Source organism: Mustela lutreola, chromosome 7 (assembly GCF_030435805.1).
Source record: "Mustela lutreola isolate mMusLut2 chromosome 7, mMusLut2.pri, whole genome shotgun sequence".
NCBI lineage: Eukaryota > Metazoa > Chordata > Mammalia > Carnivora > Mustelidae > Mustela > Mustela lutreola.
Genome location: NC_081296.1, coordinates 23,351,151 through 23,376,146, shown reverse-complemented (window position 1 = coordinate 23,376,146; position 24,996 = coordinate 23,351,151). Strand labels below are relative to the sequence as shown.

The 24,996-nt window shown below is 45.8% G+C and overlaps 1 protein-coding gene across 1 annotated transcript in view; it reads right to left on the bottom strand.

The window, feature by feature from the left end:
• Positions 1 to 24,501, bottom strand: part of PGPEP1L (pyroglutamyl-peptidase I like) — a 34,583-nt gene extending 10,082 nt beyond the window's left edge. The window contains exons 1-2 of the mRNA XM_059179582.1: positions 24,212 to 24,501; positions 19,045 to 19,097 (exon numbers count right to left, since the gene is read on the bottom strand). Coding sequence (XP_059035565.1) covers positions 19,045 to 19,097; positions 24,212 to 24,245 — 87 coding nt within the window. The 5' untranslated portion in view covers positions 24,246 to 24,501. The remainder of the gene's footprint in view (positions 1 to 19,044; positions 19,098 to 24,211) is intronic.
• Between the last annotated feature and the right edge of the window lie 495 nt (positions 24,502 to 24,996).

Here is a 24,996-nt window from a genome sequence, read left to right as displayed (position 1 = left end):
TGAATGTGTGCAGAAACTGTAACCCTTTGCACTGCTGGTCGGCATGCAAAATGGTGCGGCCGCTGTGGACAACAGTATGGCGGTCCCTCCTTGTTTGAAAAATAGAGTCAGTGTTATGATCCAGCAATCCTATTTCTGGGTATACATCCAAAAGAACGGGAAGTGTGATCTCAAAGAGATATTGGCACACCCAGGTTCAATGCAGCATTTTCGCCAGGGCTGAGAGGTGGAAGTAACTCAGATGTCCATCAATGGGTGAACGGATGAACAGAAGTGAGGCTTATACCAGCAATGGAATATTAATTGGCCTTAAGAAGGAAGAAACTTCTGACATGTGCCACAAACCTAGATGAAGCTTGAAGGCACGATGCTCCGTGAAATAAACCGGTCACAAAAAGACAAATCTCGGGGCACCTGGGTGGCTCAGTGGGTTGGGCCTCTGTCTTTGGCTCAAGTCATGATCTCAGGGTCCTGGGATCGAGCCCCGCATTGGGCTTTCTGCTCATCGGGGAGCCTGCTTCCCTCTCTCTCTCTGCCTACTGCTCTGCCTGCTTATGATCTCTCTCTCTGCATCAAATAAATTTTAAAAATCTCTTAAAAAAAAAAAAAAAAAGGACAAATCTCATGTGACTCCACTTATATATGGGACCCAAAGTAGCCAAACTGGTAGAGACAGAAAGGAAGATGGTGGTCCCCTGGGGTGGGGGGCAGAGGGCAATGGGCAGTTGTTTTCAGTTGTATTCCTTCTCTCTTTCGAGGTATTGAGTTTCACTCTTGCAAGAGGACTTGAGCTCTGTTGCAGAACAATATGAATATACTTAAAACTATTGAACCATACGCTTAAAAATGGTACAGATGGTACATTTTATGTTTTCCATCACAATTTTTTTAAAAAACATAGAAATGGAGAGCCTAACGTCTTCATCCTATAGCCCAGTGAATCCCACTATGGAAATGAGTTTGGATCCTCGAGTTGGTGCTGATGTAGGAAGTATTGGAAAGACCTTGGGGTGAGGGGTGGGGGGCCCACACACCTCTGGTTAGGGACCGGAAAGGAAAGGGTTGCCTCAGGAGGTCCAGACTGCTCAAACCCTACACATTCCCAAGAAAGACCTGTCCTCAGGATTGGTCCTTGGCTAGCTCCTGGGAGAAGAGCTCTGAGCCCTTAGGATGTTCCTCCCAGTAGGAGTGGTTTTGTATCCTTGAGGCAATGGGTCACATCGTATTAACTTGATTAGTTTCTGCTAACAGGGTGATTTGTTTCTGCTCTGGAGTCTGAATAGCTGAGGTCAACCTGGAAGGCACTGCCTGCATATATGCCCAACCCTCAATAAAAACCAAGACTCAGATGTTTCCTGGATTGAAACCACTGCACACTTGTTGTCATAGGTCACTGCTGGAGAGTAACTTGGACCCCCCCCCAAGCTTCAGAAACTCGTGCCTGGTCTCTCCTGGTCTTTGCTCATGCCCTTTTCCCTTAGTCAATTTTAGTCTTTCAGAAAATGTTCAGAGTCTTGAGTCAGGTGTATTGTAGAGCCTGAGGATGGTCTTGGGACCAGCTGACACAGGCCTCTCAGCATCTCTTGGGTCCTGGTTCTTCCTTTAGAATCATTTCTCCTGGGGCATCTGGGGGCTCAATCGGTTAAGTAGACCTCTGCTTTCGGTTCAGGTCATGGTCCCGGGGTCCGGGGATTGAGCCCCACATCAGGCTTTGTGTTCAGTGCGGAGCCTGATTCTCCCTCTGCCTCTGCCACAACCCCTGTTTGTGCTCTCTCATTCGCTCTGTCAAATAAATTTTTTAAAATCTCAAAAAAAATATTTCTCTTTTCTTTTTTCCTCCTAGCTTTTGGTTCAAGTAGGAAAGAAGACAATTTTCTATGTATTCATTCATTCATTCATTCATTCACTTTTTCAGTATTTTTGAGCCCTTCCTTCCACTAACCATTGTGCTGCCCTGTTTCTACCATGAATGGGAAATGCGCACGGAGGGTAAATGTCCTCAGAGCAAGTAGAGGGTGGGCCGGAGAGACCAGGTAGGTACAAAGTGGAGGACATTGTACATTGTAGGATTTGAGAGAAGTGGCTTGGAGCCCGGTGGAGTCAGGCTCAATTCCAGATGTGCCCCCTAGGGCACCAGCTCAGGCTCTTGACCTTGGACAAATGACTTGGGCTCTAGTGCTTCACAAGGCCTTACCTGTAAACCTGAGACATGACTTCTGTCTTTGCATTGGCTCTTCATAGTGATGCTGTCCCCGAGTGGGTATTTGACCTATGTGGGGTACTTTCAGTATTTTGGGGAAACCTACTGGCTGGCCATGTCTAGGAGGTCAACAGCTTGAATATCCCCGAGTGCATATTTTACTTTATCCCACACTCTATCTAGAGTGATCTCAGAGTAATAATACTAATAATACTAACTCCACTTCCAACAATATAATTACTGATAAAGTTGAAGATATTTTTATTTTGTTTTATTTATTTTTTAAAGATTTTATTTATTTATTTGTCAGAGAGAGAAAGCACAAGCAGGCAGAGTGGCAGGCAGAGGCAGGGAGAGAAGCAGGCTTCCCACTGAGCAAGGAGCCCGATGCGGGAATGGATCCCAAGATCCCGGGATCATGACCTGAGCCAAAGGCAGCGGCTTAACCAACTGAGCCACCCAGGCGCCCCTGTTTTGTTTTTGTTTCTATCCTTAAAGGAAACTGCTGTGTTTCAAAACCACGTGTGATCACATCACAAACTGGATACACTTTGAGGCTCATTAACTCAATTTACTTTTAATTTCTATGGATTGCTTTTTTTAAAAAATATATAATTTTGTTTTATTAGTATGCAAAAATACCCCACACGGGTCCAAAGCTAAATCCACAAAACAAGCTTGACTCAGAGAAATCTAGTCTCTCCCCTTCCCCTCCATAGGAAATCGTTTTTCAGTTTTATGATTTATCCTTCCGTCTTTTTATTATCATAAACAAATATGGAACATTTATTCAGTACCCCTCCATTCTTATTATATAATTTCTCCATCATTGTGCATATGTCTTTTCTTGTATTTGCCAGAGTATCTTTGGGAGAGCTTCCTAGGAATTTGCTCGATTCTAGGCTATAAGCATATGTCCCTTTGTCATGTATTGCTAAATTCCCTTCCATTGAGATTGTACCATGTTGCATTTCCACTGGCAAGGCTTGGCAATACCCGTCAGCCTCACAGCCTCGCAGAGAAGTTGTCACACATTTGGATTTTTGCCAATCTGATCTTAGTATAGTTCTAATTTGCTTTTCTCATATGAATAAGTTGGAACATAATATCACATCGGGGAGAGGCATTTGTATTCCTTTCTCTGTAAAGCATCCTTTCACATCTCTGGCCCATTTTTCTATAGCGTTATTCACCAATTTTTTTTTCTATTCATAGAAACTCTTTACATATTAGGGATATTGCATTTTAATTTACAAGTGTCTCAGCTACATTTGGCCCATGATGACCAGATAGGACTGAATGGGGAAGAGAAAGGACAAGAGGCAATCATCCCCTCCGTCTAGCCAAAGAATGGCAGTGGGGAGTCGGCCAGAAGGGAAGGTCAGTGGAGACGGCCATTAGACTTGGCTGAATGTATCTCCAGTGGTTTGGTCCCAAGAATAACGCCACACCCTCCTGGTCTGTAACCGTGCCCCTCACTCCTGGGAGGTCCCAGTTCCCATCCTGGAGTCTGGGCAGATTGAGGCTTCTGAGTACCCCCCCTCTGGGGACATGGAGACTCCAGGTGTTCTCAGAAACCAGGAAGCAAGTCTTACCCAGACCATCAACATGCCTCATAACAGTAAAGTCAAGGGTGTTTGGGAAAGCTGTTCAGGCTGGAAGGGCAGCAATTCCCACTCTAGATGCCTGTCGGGGGCGCCGTGGGGGCCAGAGCCGGGAGGGGGGCACTTCTTCAGTCCCATAGTCCCGGCAAGAGAGCCATTTTACAGGACGAATTGCTCCCTGAGTATCAGTCGGCTTTCAGACTCCCTGAGGCTGCTCAATGGGAACTTGGTCTCAGCAAGAGAATGGAAACGCATCCTCACTTAACAACTAACCCCAAGTAATCTCATCTCAGAAGAATGTTCCTCTGGCACATTTGGTTTCTACTTAGCTGGAAGCTCGTAGTCAAAGGAACTTGGGTCCATGAAGAGAAGGCTGCCTTGACTTCCCCTCTGCCTCTTTTCCCGGCTCTGGTACTGTGGTTCCATGATGATGCCCCCTGGATATCCAGCAGGTGCCCCTCTGCCTGGAACATGTCCCTGAGTGGCTTCTCCTCATCACTCAGGACCTGGACGAAATGTCACCTACTCAGAGAGCTCTTCTGGCTCATGTCTGCAAGAGGAGCTCACTGGACACCACCCACCGGGCCACCTTGGGTTCATGCTTGGTGGGTCCTTCACATTCACTGACATCGTCTTGCTTAGATCTGAGTTCTTTCTAGTCTGTTTCCTGCCGCAGAAAGCCAGCACCGCAGGGACGGAGGCTGAGGCTCTAAACACCTGGCGTGCAGGGGTGTCCCACATGTCCTGGAATCAAGCAGGGAGTGACTGGCCTGTCCCCGAACGGTTTCCCCACAGATACCCAATGGTGGGGTTCTTCACTGGGATTCTAGGATTAATCTGAAAAAACACAATAATAATTCTGCCTACTTAACACTTCCAGAATTTTATCAAACAGTGTTTCTAATCACGGAAATCTGAAGGTTTGAATGACCAGCCCCTTATGGGGCACACCCTGAAGAAGGAACCAGAAGTTTCTGTCATCTCGATGAGCAAGGAGGGTGTTTACATTTAATTTTGTTTTCAGTTTATTTTCCTAAATCCACTGTGGGAGATATTTTGGCCTGTGCCCATCTACTGGTCATGACGAGCGACAAGCCATACCACTTGAGATCCACAACTGTAAAAACCTTGGGACAATTTTCCAAACATACAGACACTATCTATTATTATCGGGATTATTTTCAGCGTCTGCAAACTGACCAGTCAAGAAACTCACAGGAATTGAGTTCATGACACCTCTCCACTTCTTTCATTGACCTTGATGCTTGACTCTTCATTTAAGAGTGCTGGTTTAACAGGATTTACATGAACAATGGGACACTAATCAGACTTGCAAAAGTTTAAAAATCTCCCCCCTCCCGGCCCCCTGGGTTGGGGTGTGTATGGAACGACCACAGTCACATTCCCTGTTGCTGGAAGGCGGAACTGGTACATCTCTTCTGAGGGGGAATATTGTTTCATGTGACACAGTAGCTCTAGGAAGGTCCCCACTATGGACTGAATGTTTGTGTCCCTCAAAATGCAGATGTTGAAACCCTAATCCCCAATGTGACAATATTTAGAGGTGGGGCCTTGGGGGGACAATTAGGTTTAGATAAGGTCATGATGGTGGGACCCCCATGATGGGACTAGTGGCCCTTAAAGAGGTAGGATGAAACTAGAACTCTCTGAGGGCAAGAAAGAAAGTCTGTGTGAGGTTATAACCAGGAAGCAGGGCTCCATCAAAAACCCAACCTTGTTGGCACCCTGATCTCACACTTCCAGCCTCCAGAACCATGATGAATAAGTGTGTATTGTTTAAGCTCTCAGTCCATGGTATCTCATCATAGTAGCCTGAGCCAACTAAAACGGTTTCTAACAAAGCACATTTTCTAATACTCACACGCTGGTGTAATTCTGTGCCCCACCCCCTGCCCCACCGCTGAGTCTGAACTGACTTGTGACTCATTTTAACTGAGAATTCAGCTGGGTCAGGGCCTGACCTACACCTTCAGAGTCTGAAGAGACCTCATGTAGGGAGGACAAAGGCTTTGTTGTCCCAGCTCCTCGGTCATGCTTCCATGATCCTGCCCTAGGCTCCATCTTAACACAACCAATGAGAGACTCAAGCAAGATCAGCAGAAGAACTGCTCAGCTGAGCCTAGTGGTCCCACAGTGCTGGGAGAGATCACAGGGCTGGCTGTTTGACACCAGTAAGTCCTGGGGTGGTATCAAAGCCCAGCTATATGTACTCAATATAGAGCATGGCAATAAAGATTAGGTGGTGTTGGTGTGTTACAATCTGTTTACCTTCCTGCTTCCTTGTGGTCTTTGAAGGTCTTACCTAACTACTCATTTGGAATTGGAAAAAAGAACAACACGTGTTAAAAGTTAACTGTATGTTTCTTGCTTCCTTGAGGAAGTAGCATTTCTTTAAAAATGATATTCCTCCAAATATATTAATTTTGCTTCTACTATGTTCTAGGCCTGTGCTAGGTACTCATGATGAACTGGAGACCAGGAAGGACAAGGGAGAAGACAGGCAAATACTGAGAATAGTGTAATGGGGGTGGGGGGAGTGGCCAAGTTTAGTAGCAAATGTGAGAAGAAATAAAGATTTATAGAGAAAGAAGCCAGACACAAATGAAGATATACTGTATGATTCTACTTATATGAGGTAAACGAGAATAGTCAAATTCATAGAGAAGGGAAATGGAATGACGGTCACCAGGGGAAGATGGGGAGTTACGGTTTAATGGTGACAGAGTTTGTTTAGGATGATGGAACGTTCTAGATGGTTGCATCTAGATGGTTGCATAATGATGTGAATTATTTAATGCCATCAACCTGTACACTTCAAAGGAGTAAATGATAAATCTACTATTATGTATATTTTGTCATAGTTTAAAAAAAAATTATGGACCTCACCATCATACTTGGCCACCAACATTGTTTAGCCTGGGTAGAAGTGCGATCTGAAGAAAGACTGAACTGCCAGTGACTAGGCTCAGGTTGATGCCTCCGTCTTTTAGACAGGGCTAATAGTTATGTGGGGCTTTTTTTTTTTTTTTAAGATTTTATTTATTTATTTGGCAGATCACAAGTAGGCAGAGAGGAAGGCAGAGAGAGAGAAGGGAGGAAGCAGGCTCCCTGCTGAGCAGAGAGCCCGATGCAGGGCTCGATCCCAGGACCCTGGGATCATGACCTGAGCTGAAGCCACTGAGCCACCCAGGCGCCCAATTATGTGGGGCTTTAAAAACATATTTATTTATCTGAGAGAGAGAGTGTGTGAGCAAGTGAGGTGAGGGTAGAAGGAGAGAGAGAGAGAGGGAGAATCCTCAAGCAGACTCCCAGCTGAGCATTGAGCCCAACATGGGGCTTGATCCCAAGACCCTAAGATCATGACCTAAGCCTAAGTCAAGAGATAGCCACTCAGCCAACTGAGCCACACAGGTGCCCCTGTTGTGTGGGGATTTTAACAAAGCCTACTCTTTTCCATATCTGAAAGTCTTCTAGGGTTTTATGGCATCAAGATCTAGAAGTCATCTTCTCAGATGAGGGCAGGAGAGTCTGAAAAGGGAACAGTGTCTGAGCTGTTCGCTTACTGAAAGTGTCTCAGAATTTGAGGGATCCTAAAGAGAAGTCATTATGGATGGCAATTATTCCCATATAAAGGCTGTATTGCAGACCTAGGGCCATGAAAATCTGGATGTCTCCCCAGGAACAAGGGAAGAGGCAGGGACAAGGGTGACTCCTGGGTTTATCTGGAGGTGGGGGTCGGAGGATGGCAAGCCAGTTGGAAGAGGGTCTTGCTAAGGGAAGCTCATGATTCAGTGTTTATTTGATGTATGTGAGCTGAACTAAGACTTTACAGGTTATTATTGTATTTGGTTGAACGCTCAGAGCTGCCTTTCAAGCCAAGACAGGGAGACAAAAGGACCTGGTCAACCTGGGCCTCAGTCTTCGACCTGTACAATGGGAATAATAGCCATATGGTATCCACCACAAAGATGATTAGGATCCCAGAGAACTCAAGCAAACTGGCAAAAGAGAAAAAAAAAAAAAAAAAGGCCTTGGTGACTGATGGGAGCAGTTTGAGTGTGGAGCAAGGACAGGAAGCCCAGCAGTGGTAAATGAACTTGAAAATTAATACAGAAATCATTGTCTATCTCTTCCTCCCTCCTTCTCTCTTTTCTCTCTTTTTCCATGGTCAGTCTCTACAGATTTATCAATTTTATTGATTTTTCTCGAAGAACCAGTTTTTGGTTTTTTTGATTTTAATTGTTAGGAGTCTGTTCTCTGTTTCACTGATTTCTGCTCCGATCTTATTATTTCCTTTCTTCTCTTTAGTTCGGGTTTAACGTGCTCTTCTTCGTCTAATTTCTTGCAGTAGAAACTGTGGTCACTGATTTGAGACCTTTCTTCTTTACTAGTATTGCTCAGTGCTACACATTTCCTCCTGAGTTCTGCGTTCGCAGCACACCACGCGTTTTAATAGGCTCTCTTTTAATTCTCATTCATTTTCAAAGACTTTCTAACATCCCTTTTGATTTATTTGGGCCATGGCTTATTTAGATATGCATTTAGTTTCTAAATATTTGGGGATTTTCCAGACATCACTCTGTTGTTGATTTCTAATTTAAATCCACTGTGCCCAGGGAACATACTTTGCATGACTTGGATCCTTTTGAATTTGTTCAGACTTGTTTTGTGGCCCAGGATCTTAAATATATGAAAAATGTTCTATACACACTTGAAAGAGTGTGTATTCTGCGGATCCTGGTGGAGTGTTCTATAAATGTCACTTAGGTCAAGTTGGCTGATGGTCTGTTCAAGTCTTATGTACATTTGATGATTTTCTGTGTTCTATCACTTATTGAGAGAGGGGTAATAAAATCTCTAAGGAGTACCTGGGTGGCTCAGTCGGTGAAGCGTCTGCCTATAGCTCAGGTCATGACCCGGGTCCTGGGATCGAGCCCTGTGGCAGGTGTCCGGATCTCCCTCTCCCTCTGCCTGCCGTTTCCCCTGTTTGTGCTCTCTCTCTCTGTCAAGTAAATAAATAGAACCTTTAAAATTGGGTGCCTGGGTGGCTCAGTGGGTTAAGCCGCTGCCTTCGGCTCAGGTCGTGATCTCAGGGTCCTGGGATCGAGTCCCGAGTTGGGCTCTCTGCTCAGCAGGGAGCCTGCTTCCCTCTCTCTCTCTGCCTGCCTCTCCATCTACTTGTGATTTCTCTCTGTCAAATAAATAAATAAAATCTAAAAAAAAAATAAATAAAATAAAAAAAAAATAAAAGCACTGACAAAATTGTGGGGTTTTCTATTTTCCTTATACTTTCATTCATTTTTGCTTCATATATTTTGGAAGTGCTGTCATTAGGGACATCAATGTTTAGGGCTGTTATGTCTTCTGGATTACCTGACCTCCATTAAATGGCTGCTTCTTCCATAATTGCTCCCTGGCTCTCTGACTCCAAATTTGACGTCTTGGAACACAGTTTCCGAGACAGCTAAAGGATAGGAATAATTTTACAAGTGGCCAAAAAGAACGTGATCCCAGCAGCCTGAGGACCGATACCCGAAATGCATCTTCTGGCTCCCCAAGCATTTCCCCACCATTGGGGGACCCAGTGCCTGAAATTTGACCACCATAGAGCCTTTGGGATTCATTAGTCCCTGTCTGGTTTGCCAAGTGCCTCCAAGAGAAGAAACACGGCCTGAGCACAGCTTCCTGCCCAGAGAGAAGGTGCGGTGTGCACGTGGGCACTGCTGCCAAGGGTGGGAGAGTGGGGAGCACCCTGGAGAGGTATGAGCCTTACTGAGGCTGGAAGGGGAAGGGCATATTCCTCCATGACTAGGACGTCAGTGCGGAAGCTGGGATCTAAGGGTGTCTCAAACTGCCTCTCAGCCTGCAAGCCCACGAAGTCTGGATGGGTTTTGGAATCCCGGGTAATGCCGACAGTACTTTTAAGATTTGAAGTGTGCGGGAGCGCCTGGGTGACTCAGATGCTGAGCCTCTGCCTTTGATTCAGGTCAAGATCCCAGAGTCCCGGGATCGAGCCCCACATCCGGCTCCCTGCTCAGGGAGGAAGCTGTTTCTCCCTATGCCCCTCGTGCCCTCTCTTTTTCTCTCAAATAAATAAATACAATCTAAAAAAAAAAAAATTATAATGTGCTTTCTAATGTGACTGGCTTTGAGGATGGAGAAGAAAAAAAAGTAGGTCCAAGAGCTTTTTGTTAGTTTTTCCCCAAATTCTGTCCCTCGCCGGAATGAAAAGGCGCCTCAAATCCGAGGCCGGGGGTGGGGCGAGGGGGTGGGGAGAGCTGAGTAAGTAGCATGATTCCAAGGTCAGGCTTGTTTGCGCACTTTCCCCTGGTGTTGGACTGTGTGTGTAGCAGGATACAGTTTCATCGTATCTAGGGCAGCACAAATACAGCGTTAATCCCCTCAAAGTTCTGGTCTAGACTCTACGAAGCAAGATAAACAGGCCAGAGTGTTTTCCATGCCGACAGAATGTGTAATCCAGAAAGGACATGATGCATTTCATCCAATCTCAGCCTCAGAGATGGAATGCCAAGCATTATTGGGTGAACCACCAGGAAAGCAAAAAGTTCTGCTCAACTATGGCAAAGGGTGAGATGCAAATGACTGGAAGATTCATCTAATGTGAGGATGCCCCAGTGCTTTTTTTTTTTTTTTTCTTTTTTAAGTGGCTTTTTGCATCAATAAAAGATGATGGGTGCATGTGAAGGGGGACAGGGGAACACGCTCGGACTTCTACAGAAAACGAGCGCAGTTATTTCAAAAGCGTCCGCCTGAGCGGAACCCAGTACAGCCAAGCACATGGTGGGAAACGAAATATGGAGCCATGCGTTTCCTTTGGAGGAAAGGGGCCTCTGTGACCAGGGATTGTCAGGGAGGTGAATACAGGCCATAATCCAAAGTATAAAATAAATATTCAGGAGTCCGTACTGATGTGAAGACGTGATGAAGTAAATACGTACATAAGTGGGGGGAATGGAAGAACCAAATCTTGTTTGCAGGTGCCTTCCGAGTAATTTCTGCAGATACTCTGCCCTCAAGGGGGCGTCACTCCCTATGCTCCACTGGTGGGCGGGGCTTAGTGCTGTCCTTCTGCAGAGCGTGATAGAGAAAGGGGGTGATGGGGCGGGGAGCAACTTTACAGTGAGAAACCTGACAAGCCCGGTCATCAGTGGTGATCCGTCATATTGATGGGCCCTTGGTATGTTATTAATGTTGGTTCATTCCTTGTGACAAAAGTACCATATAGATGTAAGACGTTAATAAGACGGGAAAGTAGGGGGCGCCTGGGTGGCTCAGTGGGTTAGGGCCTCTGCCTTCGGCTTGGGTCATGGTCCTAGGGTGCTGGGATCCAGCCCCGAGTTGGGCTCTCTGCTCAGCGGGGAGCCTGCTTCCTCCTCTCCCTCTCTCTGTTTGTCTCTCTGCCTACTTGTGATCTCCGTCTGTAAAATATATAAATTTAAAAAAAAAAAAGAGGGGAAAGTAGGTGTGGAATATATGGAAACTGTTTTTTTCCTCTCTTTTATTTTATTTTTTAAGATTTTATTTATTTGGGAGAGAGAGCAAGAGAGAGAGCACGAGCAGGAGGCAGAGGGAGAGGAAGAAACAGGCTCCCCACTAAGAAGGGAACCCAACAGGGCACTCAATCCCAGGAGCCTGGGATCATGACCTGATCAGAAGGCAGACACATAACACTTAACCTACTGAGCCACCTAGGCAGCCCTTTTTTTTTTTTTTTTTTTTTTTAAATCAGCTCCATGCCTAGCATAGAGCTCATCCCACAGCTTGAATTTAGGACCCTGAGATTAAGACTTGAGCTGAGATCAAGACAGACGCTTAACTGACGGAGCCACCTGGGTACCCCTCATCTCAATGTGTTTTTAAGTAAAATGTTTATTTAAACAGACAGGTGAGAAGTCGGAGAATCTGCCCTGCTTTGGTCCTGGGAGACAGTTGAAGACTCTGCATTGGCTGGAGGGCAGGGGGCGGGCACCCCTCAGACGGGCCCTGGGAAAATGCTACTGTGATTTGGAAAGATCTTACTCTGGTTCCTCGGGTTTGTCTTCCCGTCCACGTGGGAAGAGATTTAGGGTTTAGCAAGAACTAAACCTTTGACTCGCTTGCCTGCAAACGGCAAGTTCTCCCCCAAGTAAGCCGACTAAATGCATTTTCCTGGATGTTTAATAAGAGCTGGTGCTTATGGAGGGGGGATGTATGTGTGAAACCACAGAGGACACTCTTCATGAACATGGAAAACCCACCAACAGGTGGGGGTTCTCTCTACTCGCCTTTATTTAGCCGATTCTCTGAAGCCCAGCTTCCTGTGGAGGCTCTCACTGCCATAAGTCTTCTGTCCAGGACCCAGACTCCTTGCCATGTGCTCACATATGCCCCCTATTCTGGTGACTTCTAGTGCCGCTGCAAAATGGGATGGCGGGGACAACCTGTTCCATGAGGTCCCAGGGCCAGCGCGTGGAGGAACACAGCTACTTCTCTCCCTACCAATAAAATGGGCTCACTCTCTAGTCATCAGCCTGGAGAGAGGAGGTGTAAGAAATCATGAGAAAAGGGACGCCTGGGTGGCTCAGTCGGTTAAGCAGCTGCCTTTGGCTCAGGTCATGATCCCAGGCTCCAGTGATGGAGCCCCACATTAGGCTCCCGGCTCATCGGGGAGCCTGCTTTTCCCTCTCCTTCTGCCCCTCCCCCTCACTTGCACACTTGCTCTCTCTCTCTCTCAAATAAAAAAAAAAATCTTAAAAAAAAATAATAATCTATGAAGCAGCAGTCTAACAAGTGAATCGAGGTCTTCCTACAAGAGAAGATACAGATGAATCAAAGAAGCAATTGACTTCTACTCGGAAAGGCGGACAGTGCTCTGCTTGTCCCCAAGACTCACCCTTCGCTGTAAAGTGCCCTTAGGCAAGGTGCTTTTTGAGATCTTCTGATGCACTGCCCTTTACTCTTTATTATGATGATTTTTTAAAGCAACATGTAATAAAGGCACGATGCCCCTTCATCTTTGGAGTAAAGAGAAATTATTCTGTATCAAGTTTATGAAATCTGGCAAGAGCCTTGACCCTCTGGCCACCCAGGCTGGGTTTATCTTCTATGCGGTTACATAATGTCTTGGCCCAACTGATCCATGGTGTGATTTACAAACTTTTGTTTTATTTGCTGCCTTTCCAGGCTCAGGCACTTGTAGAAGAGCTAAGGACATCATTCCTTTTGAAAGAATGTGAAGTGGTCCTGGCTCCAAAATTAAAGTGTCCAAAGCCCAGGAGATAATGATGCAGCCGTTGCATTCATAAGTCACTAGATAAAGCTTATGGGCAGGGAGGGAGGGGCGCCCACCAAGGGTCAGCGCGATGTTAAATACTTTGGCACATGCTAGTTGTAAACAGCATTAAATCACCCTTCTGGGAGCTTGTAGCAAATGCCTCTTTTCATTGTGGACTCCTAGCATTTATATTAGTCTTCTGTATTTTCCTTCTTTTTAAAAACACTCTTCTCCCCTTCAAGAACAGCTCTGACAAGGAGCGCCTGGCTGGCTCTGTCTGAGGAGCGTGTGACACTTGACCTCATGAGCTCAAGCCCTATGGGGTGTAGAGATTACGCGAATAAAAACTTTTAAAGGCAACTCCACCGGAACCACATTCAAGTTACTATTTGTTAATAGCTCACCTCTCTTAGAGGTGAGATGCTGTAAGTGTGCAATGACTCTTTTTCTCCTTTTGATTCCATAATGCTCACTTACAAGGACTGCCATGGAGTAAGTGCTCATTAAACATTGCCCATGATATTGACAAGGCTGACGTTGCTAGGAGAGAGCGTGGGGATAGAAAAGAATGGCACTGGGGCGTCTGGGTGGCTCAGTTGGTTAAGCGTCTGCCTTTGGCTCAGGTCATGATCCCAGGGTCCTGGGATCAAGTCCCGCATCAGACTCCCTGCTTGGTGGGAAGCCTGCTTCTCCTTCTCCCTCTGCCTCTTCCCCTGGCTTATGCTCTCTCACTCTCTCTCAACTATATAAATGAAATATTTTTTAAAAGAAAGGAAGGAAGGGAGGGAGAGAGGGAGGAAGGAAGGAAGAAAAGAATAAAGAAAAAGGAAAAAAAGAAAAGGAAGGAAGGAAGAAAGAAAGAAAAAGAAAGCAAAGCAAAGCATTCATTCATGCATTTAGCCATTGGAACACATGCTTCAGGCTAGGCCCTCTGTGGGGTTCTTTTTTCATTACTTTGCCCATCTGAGTCTCCATATCTGCATAATGGGTCAAATGTATGTCCATGAACTAGTTTGGACCTTTGCCTTAGTATGGCTACTTAGATGATTAGCCTTGCAAAGGATGTTCTGTTGATAGTCTGCTGGTAACTTTCAGTGGATGCTACCAGCATGGTCCCGGACCTGAAGGGGGAGGTCTAACACTGAGTAGAGTCTGCAGACATGTTAGTGGAGGCCACAGAATGACCCAGGGCAGCCCCGGAAGTGAGAACGGTCCTGCGGATTCAGAGTGAAAAGAGCCTCTAAATTCATCACAGGTGACTGCACCCTGGAGAAAAAAGCCAGAAAGAAGAGCAGAGCAGAAACCAGAGACCCAGAGCAGGGACCGGTGGAGAGGAGGCAAATGGGGGGTGGCGGGACTCGGGGTCCCTCTTCATTGGCTGTTAGGGTGGCTTCTGTTCTGGTCATCACCACTGTGGTGATGCTCCTCATGAGCTAGGAGACTGAGCAGCCTGTCGCCTTGCCGTGTCTCGGATGCTGGTGGGAGAGCTGGGAAGGGTGCGGAGATCAGATCACAGCGGACGGTCAGTCATGTTGACATGGCCATAGGGCTAAGGCATTTGGGTGAGTCTCCTCACTTTGCTCACCCGAGGGTCATTGGGTAGTGCGGTTTTGGATGTTTCTTGAGTTCTAGGAAGTTTATAAGCTATTATTGATGTTATTTTCCCACAAGGGAAGACAGATGCAGTGGGATGAACCTGGACTTTGCTCACCAGGACCATCTAAGACTGAAATCTAGACGGCATATGTCCTTGGGCCAGATACTCAACCTCCCCGTGCATCCATTTCCCCATCTCCACAATAGGAATAAATATCAATTTCTCTGGACTGCAGGAAGAACTCCATAAGCTCTTCTGTCTGAAATGTCCCGTGTGGTACCCAGCACACAGTGAGTTTGAGAATTTGTTACCACTTGGCAGAAATCAGCCTGTCCTTCATCCTGCATCCACAGGATGGCCATCCCAGTGGCCCTCTGGAGTAGGGATGGGGAGCAGTTTCCTCTCATTTTGCTTTAGGTTCCTTTCCTCTATATGTTCTCCAGAATGAAGTGAATCTCTTCCTCTTCAGAGTACCTCACAGCGTCAAGCTTCTCAGAATCTGCTTCGAGTTATAGTGATTTTACTTAAAGGTCACCTCCTCTTCCTAAACCGGAAACCCATGGAAGGAACTGTGGTATAAGAAAGAGTGGATCTGGTTTTTGTCCCTTGTTCCAGGCACAAAACCCCTGGAATTTCCTGAGGGACTGGAGTGTCTTTGTTATGCTAATGAGGTGGCCAGGTTGGGTAGGGCTCCATGCTACAGGATGCTGGGTATCCCTCCTGGTGCTTATTTTTATAAAATGTCTTCATTTCATTCTTTTTCTTGAAAAACAGTTTTAGGTTGATATTCTGCCGCCCTTTGAAGATATTACTCCACTATTCTCTGGCTTTTACTATTGTTTTAGAGAAATTTACTCTTGGTCTCACTGTATGACCAATTTCTGCAACTGGCTATCTTTTCTCTCACGCAAGTTTTTAGATCTCTTTGTCTTGGATTTTGTGTGGTTTTATTGTGTGCCTAAGTGTGGATTTTGTTAGTCTTCGCTTGGTACATTTTTTACCTCTCATCTCTGTGAATTCATGTCTTTTGTCACTTCTGGAATCATCTCAATCATTGTCTTTGAATATTGCTTCTCCTCCATTCTCATTAGTCTCTCCTCATGGAACTCTTATTAGTCATATGTTAGAATATCTCATTTTATTATCCATACCTTTTAATTTCTTTTTTCGCTTCTTTGTTCACCTTTTTTTAATCTGCCTTTTTAATAATATCTTCAGATCCATCTTCTAGTTCACTAATTTTCTCTTCATCACTCTCTAAACTGCCATATGAATGTAAATTTGTGTGTATATTTCACAGTTCACCCATTTAAGGTCTATATTTTAAAAAATGAAGTCTATAATTCAGTGATTTTTAGTATATTCACAGAGTTGTGGAACCATCAAGCTTAGAATATTTTCATCACCCCTAAAGTAACACTGTACCCATCAACAGTCATTCCCTACTTCCTCCAATTTCCCCTCCCCTACCTTCAGCAACTGCAAACCTACTCTTCTTGTCTCAACAGATTTGCCTCATCTGGACATTCATCTAAACGGAATCCTACCCTGTCATCTTTTGTGACTGGTATCTTTCACTTAGCATAACTTTAAACTGCCTTATAAGCCATCTGTTGAATTCTTCACCTCAACAATTTTTTAAAATTTCTGTAAGTTCTTTTACTCCCCTTTTCAACTTACCTGATCTTTTAATAGTCCTTTCCCCCTCTGATAGTCTCATTTCTGTCATCCCATCTTTACTTCTCTAAATATTTCACACTTACGCTATTTTATGATGATGTCTAGGAGAATGATTAAGTATCTCACATTCTTGAGATTCTAAGTCTGCTGATTTTTCCTCAAAGCTGTTTGTTTCTTTAGGTATTTGGTGATGCCTGAATGGAAACTACTGTTTAGTTGGTCTTGGTTTGTGGCGAATCTGGGGTTTTAAATATTCCAGAGAATTTGCATAGGCTTCTGCTGGGAGCTGGGGTCCTAGTAACCACAGGACCTCCTTCCAAGGGTCTAGTTTATAGTTCAGGTCTTGGTTTCATCTCGAGCTACTTTGCTGCTGACTACTGATAATGGTGTTTGCCCACACGTGCCTCTTATGTCTCTCCTTCAGGTGACAGCCCTTCCTATGTGTGATGGGTATAGGCACATGATGTCATGTACACAAGCTTTCCTGGAAAGCATCATACATCATGTCCAACAATACACAGAAGTTCTGTCCTCTCTAGTTTATCTACAGTGGAAGGGCCCCTCATAGCACCTAATTTGCCATTCTATTCCGCTGCCAGGAAACCCCTAGGCTGCTTCTGTTTCTGCCCTGCTTCTCTGGCTTTATCAGTCAATCTTGAGTCTCTCAAAGAATCCTCTCCATCCTTCCATTTCCTGTGTGACTCTCCAAACTCAGAATCTGTTGACCCGCAGCTGAGAAGACCGACCGACAGAATAGCTTCCTGGTAATAAGGATAATATCTGTGAACACCAGCAATGCTCCCTGCCCCATTCCAAGGGTTTGGTTTTTGTTTTGGGTATAGTTTTTTTTTTTTTTAAGTTTTATTTATTTGAGAAACAGAGCATGAGTGGGGGAGAGGCATAGAGGGAGAAAGAGAGAGTAGCAGACTCCCCACTGAGTGGGGAGCCCGATGTGGGGCTCGACCCCAGGACCCTGAGATCAGGACCTGAGATGAAGGCAGATGCTTAACCGACTGAGTCACCCAGCTACCCCTGTTCCAAGGGTTTTACATGTGTTAACTCCCATAGTCATGACAACCATCCCACTTTGCAGATAAGGAAACTGAAGCAGAGAAAAGCTGGGGAACTTGTTTTGGGTCCCAGAGATTGCAGTTGTTGGAGCTGGGGGGCAAACGCAGGCACCCTGGCTCTTTTCTTTTTTCATGATGGCAAAAAGAAATACCAGGGCTCAGGGCCATCCAGCGTTCAGCAGAAAAAGCCCTGTTTTTTGAGGAAAAGGCTATAGACAGCCCCGTTGCTCACGAAAGCCGTGACTTAGCCTTTCTGGTACGATGTGAATAGCAGTGATGTTTGGCAGTGGGTCTGGGGTTCTCTGGGCTTTTTTTTCTGGCTGAGAAAAACAACAACAACAACAAACAACGCAGCAACAATAAAACAACATAAATTCTCACTCAAGAGCTCCGTGACTGCATCTGTGTGGATAGTCTAGAAAAGCAATGGTATAGTGGCTGAAAACTCGTGATGCAAGTAGCTTTGTGACATTTTCAGCTCCACTGGGAAGCCCTGAGAATAGACTCAAGCCCATACCTTTGACTTGATCCAACAGAGGCATGAAATTAATGGTCAAGTATGAATCAACAGCCAGCTGTGTTCCAAGTCGCTAAGTGACAGCACGTGGGACTGATAGGAGGCATTTGCCTCAAGGAGGAGAGGTGGTCCCCTCTAGTGATGAGACACTGACCCCCCCCATCCCCCGTCCTAGGACGTGCTTTCTACTGGTTGGCTACCTCCTTCAAAATAAAGGTGTGTCCTCCTATGAGTGAAATCATACGCTATTAGGACACACCTTTATTACTCATGTGTAGACTTTAAGAAACAAAACAAATGAACATAGGGGAAGGGAAGGAAAAATAAAATAAGATGAGAACAGAGAGGGAGACAAACCATAAGAGACTCTTAACTCTAGGGAACAAAGGGAGGGTTCGAGGAAGGGGAGGTGAGCGGGGGGATGGATGGGGTAACGGGGACGGGCATTAAGGAGGGTCCTTGATGGAATGAGCACTGGATGTTACATGCAACTGATGAATCACTGGATTCCAACTCTGAAGCTAATAATACACGATATGTTAATTAAATAGAATTTAAATAATAAAAAAATGTGTGTCCTTTATAATAAGGACAACTGTCAAGCACTTACTTACCTTGTGCCAGGCACTATAAAAAGCTGTTTTTACAGACTTTCATGCTTACTTGCTTTACGTGCTTGTCCCTTTTCCTCCTCCTCTGTAAGATCTGCAATATTACCCACTCATTTCATGCATAAGGAAACTAAGCCTGGGGGAAGTGATTTTCCCACGGCCCCAGGGCCAAAAGGGGGCAGTGGTCATGAGAACCTAGCTCTCGGGGCAGCAGAGCCTGCTTTTGGGCACTCCCTGTCCTTCCCAGGAGTGTCCCCACCATCTCTTCTTTACCACATAGACAGGGGGGCAGGTGAATCTCAATCCAAGGACCAAAGGTTAGTCCTTCTGTCAGGGTCCTGAGGATTTGTCTTCTCCCCTCTGATGTGGATCTGGCTACCAAGGGGCCTTGTACCCGGGGTTTCTCAGCTACAAAAGGAATCAGTGGGGCCCTGAGCTGTGAGGTCCGGTCCTGGTGGGCGTTTGTTTACCTTCACTGCTTCCCAGCTGGAATTCACCAGGTGCTGCCGGAAGGGCCCAAAACCTGAAGCCAAAGAGACCCTGGTTAGCTCAGGTCGGGCCTATTGGGCCTCTACACCTGGGCTGCTCCCCAAATTCCCAGGGGAGCTTCCTGCTGCTCCCAGGGCCATGGTGGGCCTGGGGTACTCCATACACCACCCCCTCTTCAGGAGGCCTGCTACCTTGCCAGTCTGGGAGCATTTTCAGAGTTCTCTGTGTCAGGCATTGTCGGGGAGCCAAAAAGGAATGTGCTGCCCACCCACTCCCAAGCTAGCAGGGCTTGAGAAAGTGCACAAATGTCCAGTTAAAATGCATGCTTTGTTAAGAGCCTAGAAGTACACCCGTGGGAATATGCCCCGTTGTTTGCTAGGAGAGGTGTGGAGTCAGTTCGGGGAAGCGGGGGAGGATGGCCTTTCCAACAAACAGGGCTGGAACAACAGGATACCCGGAGGCAAAAACACGAATCCCCAACCTCAGTCTGGCACCTTGCGCAAAAATTAACTCAAAGTGGATCATGGCCTTCAACAAAAAAGGGAAAACTATAAAAGTTTTATGGAGGAAAAAGGGAGAGTATCTTGAAACCTAGGCTGAGGCAAATTCTTGACGCCAAGAGCACACCATGATCTATGAAAGTAAACGTTAATGATTGAACCCCAACCAAATGAAAACTTCTGCTGTATGCAATGCCTTTTGAGAGAATGAAAAGAAAGGCATGGACAGGTTAAAAAAAAAAAAAAGAAAAGAACAGCTGCAGGTCACACATCTGAGGAAGGCCTTGTAGGTAGACTATATAAAGAACTCTCAAAACATAATGCTAAAGAAACAACCCAATTAAAAAGTTGGCAAAATACACAAAGGGATATTTCTCTGAAGAAGATCTATGTACAGACAGCAAACAAGCAGAGTGGGGACTGTCTGACGCGCTTGCCAGCAGGGAGACACGAACTAAAACCACAATGAGATGTTATCACATTTCTAGAAGAGCGGCTAAAATAGAAATGCTGATAACACCAAAAGCTGACAGAGATGAGGAGAAACTGGCTCATACACCTTGCTTAGTGGAAATGCAACATGGTACTGCCACTTTGGGAAATAGTTTGCCAGATTCTTTAAAAACTGAAAGTGGACTTGCCAGCTTATGCATTCCCGGAAGTTTATCCCAGAGACGCAAAGACTTGTTTTCACACAGAAACTTGTACACACATGTTCACAGCAGCTTTATTTGTAATAACCCAAAGCTGGAAACTACTCAAATGTCCCTCAAGAGGTGAACAGTAAAGCAAGAATTCCGGATCGTGGAATATGACTCAGCTGTGAAAAGAAAAAAGTCAAAACCACACAAATGTGTGCATCCACTGACAAATGGGTAAACAAAATGTGGGATTCATAGAAAAGGAAATGAAGTACTAGTACGGCATGGCTTAGCCTTGAAAATAGTATGCCAAGTAAAGAAGCCAGCCACAAAGGACCACACAGCGTATGGCCGCATTTATATGATACATCCAGATTTGACAATCTAGAGAGACAGAAAATAGGTTAGTGGTTCGTAGATTTGGAGTGTGGGATGGGCTGGGGGGTGGTGCGGGAAAAAAAGACAAAAGAAAAATTAAAATTTCTCCTTACTTACAGCCCACTGACCAGTCCTTAAAACAGGCAGAGTGATATTCCTCTAGGAGCTCAGCTGCCTCAGTGTGAACACTTTTCTAAGGGTGAAAGACAATCTTAACCTGTAAATCTTTAACGTATAAAAATGCCTTTAGAAATTTCATTTATCTCTGTTCCCCGAGATACATGATGGCAGTCATCCCCCAAGCATAGGGCCCACCGATATACATTGGAAGGGTTTCAGGATTAAGATTTTCTTGGACAGTAATAAAACAACCTTTTCCCAACTATCTAGCTCCCTCAAGGTCCTGGAAACCTTGCTACCAAAATTCCTTAGAGAATTATGTTATCCCTAAGCCTCTCTCAACTTGAAAATATATGATGGGCCACTCCTCATGCCCCATTCCAGCTCTTCCTGCCCACAGATCCCAGGCTTTAACAAAACCAACTGCCTTTTTGCACCAAAGATGTCTCAAGAATTCTTTCTTGGCCTTCAGCTCTGAACACTAACATCTTTCCAGCATCAGGGTGGATTAGGGAGTGATAGCCAAGGGGCTTGGGATTTGTCTTCGGGGTAATTCAAATGTTCTAAAATTGGTTGTGTGATGAATACATAACTACAAATATACTAAAAACCATCAAACTGTCCATTTTATTTATTTTTATTTTTTTAAAGATTTTATTTTTTATTATATTTTTTATTATTGTTTCTTAAATATTTTATTTATTTATTTGACAGAGATCACAAGTAGGCAGAGAGGCAGGCAGAGAGAGAGAGAGAGAGAGGAGGAAACAGGCTCCTCACTGAGCAGAGAGTCTGATGTGGGGCTCAATCCCAGGACCCTGAGATCATGACCTGAGCCGGAAGCAGAGGCTTTAACCCACTGAGCCACCCAGGCGCCCCTAAAGATTTTATTTTTAAATAATCTCTGTACCCAACATGCAACTCAAGCTCACAAACCCGAGATCAAGAGTCACACACTCCACTGACTGAACCACACATGACAACTGTCCATTTTAAGTGAATTATAGCATGTGAATTTCATCTCCATAAAGCCATTTAAAAAAAAAAAAAAAGGAACCACTGATACAGACAACAGCTTGGATGAACCTCAAAGGAAATATGCTGAGTGAAAAAAAGCCAATCTCAAAAGGATACATACTTCACGATGCCATTTATACAATATTTGTAAAATAACATAATTGTACAGATGCAGAATAGCTTAATGGCAGTAAGGAGTTAGAGGTGGGGAAGCGGCTTGTTTTCAGCCCAAGTATCTAGATATCCTGCGGCCAAGTCAAGTGGAGACCTAAAATTAACCATCACAGGGATGATGCAGGAGTGACTATACCCAGGAGACCGCTTATTTTCTCTCCTTCAGAGTGGCCCTTGCTCAGAGCTCCTGGGTCACCCCCACCTCTGCCCCTGCAGGGGTGGCCAATGGTTTTCAGAATAAGAATAAGAGCCAGTCCCAGAGAGGATGGTGCCTTTCAAGTTCCTGAGCCCCTGAGTCTAGAACCGCTAACAAGCGTGGCTCACAAGGGATCTATCCCTCTTTCTCAGGCAATGCGGAAATTCTGGACAGGATGTCCTGACCCCAGGAAGACCATGGTGCATCTTCTAGACACGACTGTCTCCTAGACAGTAAATAAGACTGTGGCTGCCACTGGAGGCAGCCTGGAAAAGCAAACAAACAAACAAAAGTTTTAGAAAATATTGAGATTCAGAAAAAAATCACTGAGAAACCAGGTACCTCCTGGGATGATTGCAGACATTATAAAAATGCAGAGCCACAAAAAAAAAAAAAAAAAAAAATCACATTCAGTTTTAGAATCATATTCAGATCAGCACGGTCAGATCATCTCTTCTCTGTTTTTAATTAGGAAAAACGACTCAGCAAGTACAGGTTTGAAGTTCTGGTTCTATAGGGTCAAACCGTAAACTTTAAACTTGGCAGGCTCTGGGTGGGGGGGTGAAATTTACATAAGGCTGGGGAATCTTCTCTTGAAATCATGGGAGGCCCTCTGGAGGGAGGGATGCAGGTCTTCTCAGCCTCCCACTGCTCTTCCTGGTGCCAGGCCTTGAACCTGAGGCCCGTTTGTCAGAGCCCTGTCCTCTCCCACCTGCATCAGTCTCTGTGCCAACTGTCTTGGCCAGATTTCCACGCAAATCCAATTACAAGAAGAGACTACCCTTGGCAGTCCAAAGCACTTTAAAAAAAAAAAAATTTTTTTTCTTATTTATTTTTTAGAAAGAGAGAGCATGAGAGGAGAGAGGTCAATGGGAGAAGCAGACTCCCTGGTGAGCGGGGAGCCCGATGGGGGACTCGATCCCGGGACTCCAGGATCATGACCGGAGGCGAAGGCAGTCGCTTAACCAACTGAGCCACCCAGGTGCCCCCAAAGCACTTTTAATAAAGGCAGGCCACACTCTTAGAAGTGAGTGGGCATTCCCACAGCGTGGCAGATAATCAGGTATTTCATCGAAAAACCTAGTGTTTGCCAGCAAGCCACAAGCTGACAGGCCAGAGGCAGGGGTCAGTGTGAGTCAAAGACATGCCAACTGGGCTCCAATATTCATAATTCATTTGTGACAAGCATTGCGTTTATCAGGGATACAGTTTCTTTAGCGATTCCAGAATATTTTGAACCACTCAGTCTCTCTACTCCCAAATAACACAAATGAGAACAGGGGAGATGAAATATTTTCCAAAGAATTTTCTTTTCCTCAGAAGGGTAACAGGAGTTTGATTATAGTCTGAAAATATTAAGAGAATTAAGTTTCGGTGTTCCATGTCCATAGGAATCCTTGTGTCCTGTTTCCTTCATCACACCCAAGTCGAAAAACTTTAAATATGTCAAAGTGTCTAACTGGAAAGAAGGAACTTTGTGAAGAAATCGAGCCCTTCTGGGACCGGTTTTGACAATGACTGAGGGCGGCTGGGGTGGATTTGGGATGAGCTGGCGGAAGGTAGGAGTACGTGGCTGCTGTTCCCTCCAAGTTGATCTTTTGGGGTTCAGAGTCTCCCCTTGGAGGTTCTGAGGTGGTGCTCAGGGTTTTCTGAGTGGCTGAAAGCTCTTCAGTCTGGGTGTTGGGGGCTATGTGCTCCTTTGGGGGAGGTTCTTGTAGAAAGACCGCTGTCCCAGCCTTATAAGGCCCCATTCTTTCTGGATCCCCAACTCCCACTGCCTTGCTATGGAGCTGACTCCCCAGTGGGTGCCATACGGTTCAGGGACAGCAGGTGCCAACCTCTATTCCTCCCTGGTGGGTGAATGGACAAGGTCTGAGCCCGAGCCCCCTGTAGGCACCTTTGAAGTGAAGGATAGGACCAGAGCCGAAAGCCACTCTGTCCCCTGGACTGTTTTTCAATTAAGGCATGGCAAGACGCGAGCTTCCATCTGGAATTATTGGCACCACCGGTTGCCACTCTTTTTTCCCCGAGAGGGAGCTGTTTATGAGCAGATCAGGCAAGTGCACATTCCACGATCAGGCTAAAAGCAGCAGCAAATGGGAAAGCAGAAAAACAGTCTTACCAGTCACCACCACGCAGCTGGGCTGGGAATCCATGAAACCCAAGTGGGGAGCGTGCCTCTGTGTCTCTGGGGGTCAGGCGGCCAAGGCTCCGCACAGGGCACCGGGCACTCGGAACACCAGGCACCCTTCCCGCCCAGGGCTGCTGGCAGCCTCAGGCTCCTGGCGGGGGGGTGGGGGGGGTGTGCCCAGCCTTGTCTGGCCAGTAGGCACCCCCCTGAAAGGCTGAGGACTCTGGGGTGGGGGTAGGGTGGTAAGATGACACCCCTTGAAAGCAGAAGCAGCCAGTTCGGGGCTCAGAGGCTTTGGACAACAGACACATAGAGGGTCAGAGCACCGTCAGGGACCTTCTGGACCCTTGGGGTCTGGGTCAGTTTGTTTCCTTTCATTGCTGGGTATGAGTCAAAGGTGAGCCACGAGTTTGGTGACCAACTGTCCCTATTTGCCCGGGACTGAGGGGTTTCTGGGACTGGGGAGGTTGGTAGGGGCTGGCGGGGGGGAGGTACTCAAATGTGCTGTAACCCGTAGAGTCTCAGGCAAATCAGGTTGGTGGATCTTTGTTTAGATCTTGTTTCCTCTCTTCAGTAATGTTCCCCCCTTCCCTCCCCTGCAGTCCCGAGTTGTGTTTGGCCATGATGGCTTTGTGAAATTTGGTTGCTCTCGAAACTGATTATGCAAAATATGTTTAAAAAAAAAAAAAAAAAGGAAAAAGAAAACCAAACCCAGAGATGAAGCTTATGGTAAAAGTGTTGGTTGAGGGCGCCTCGGTGGCTCAGTGGGTTAAAGC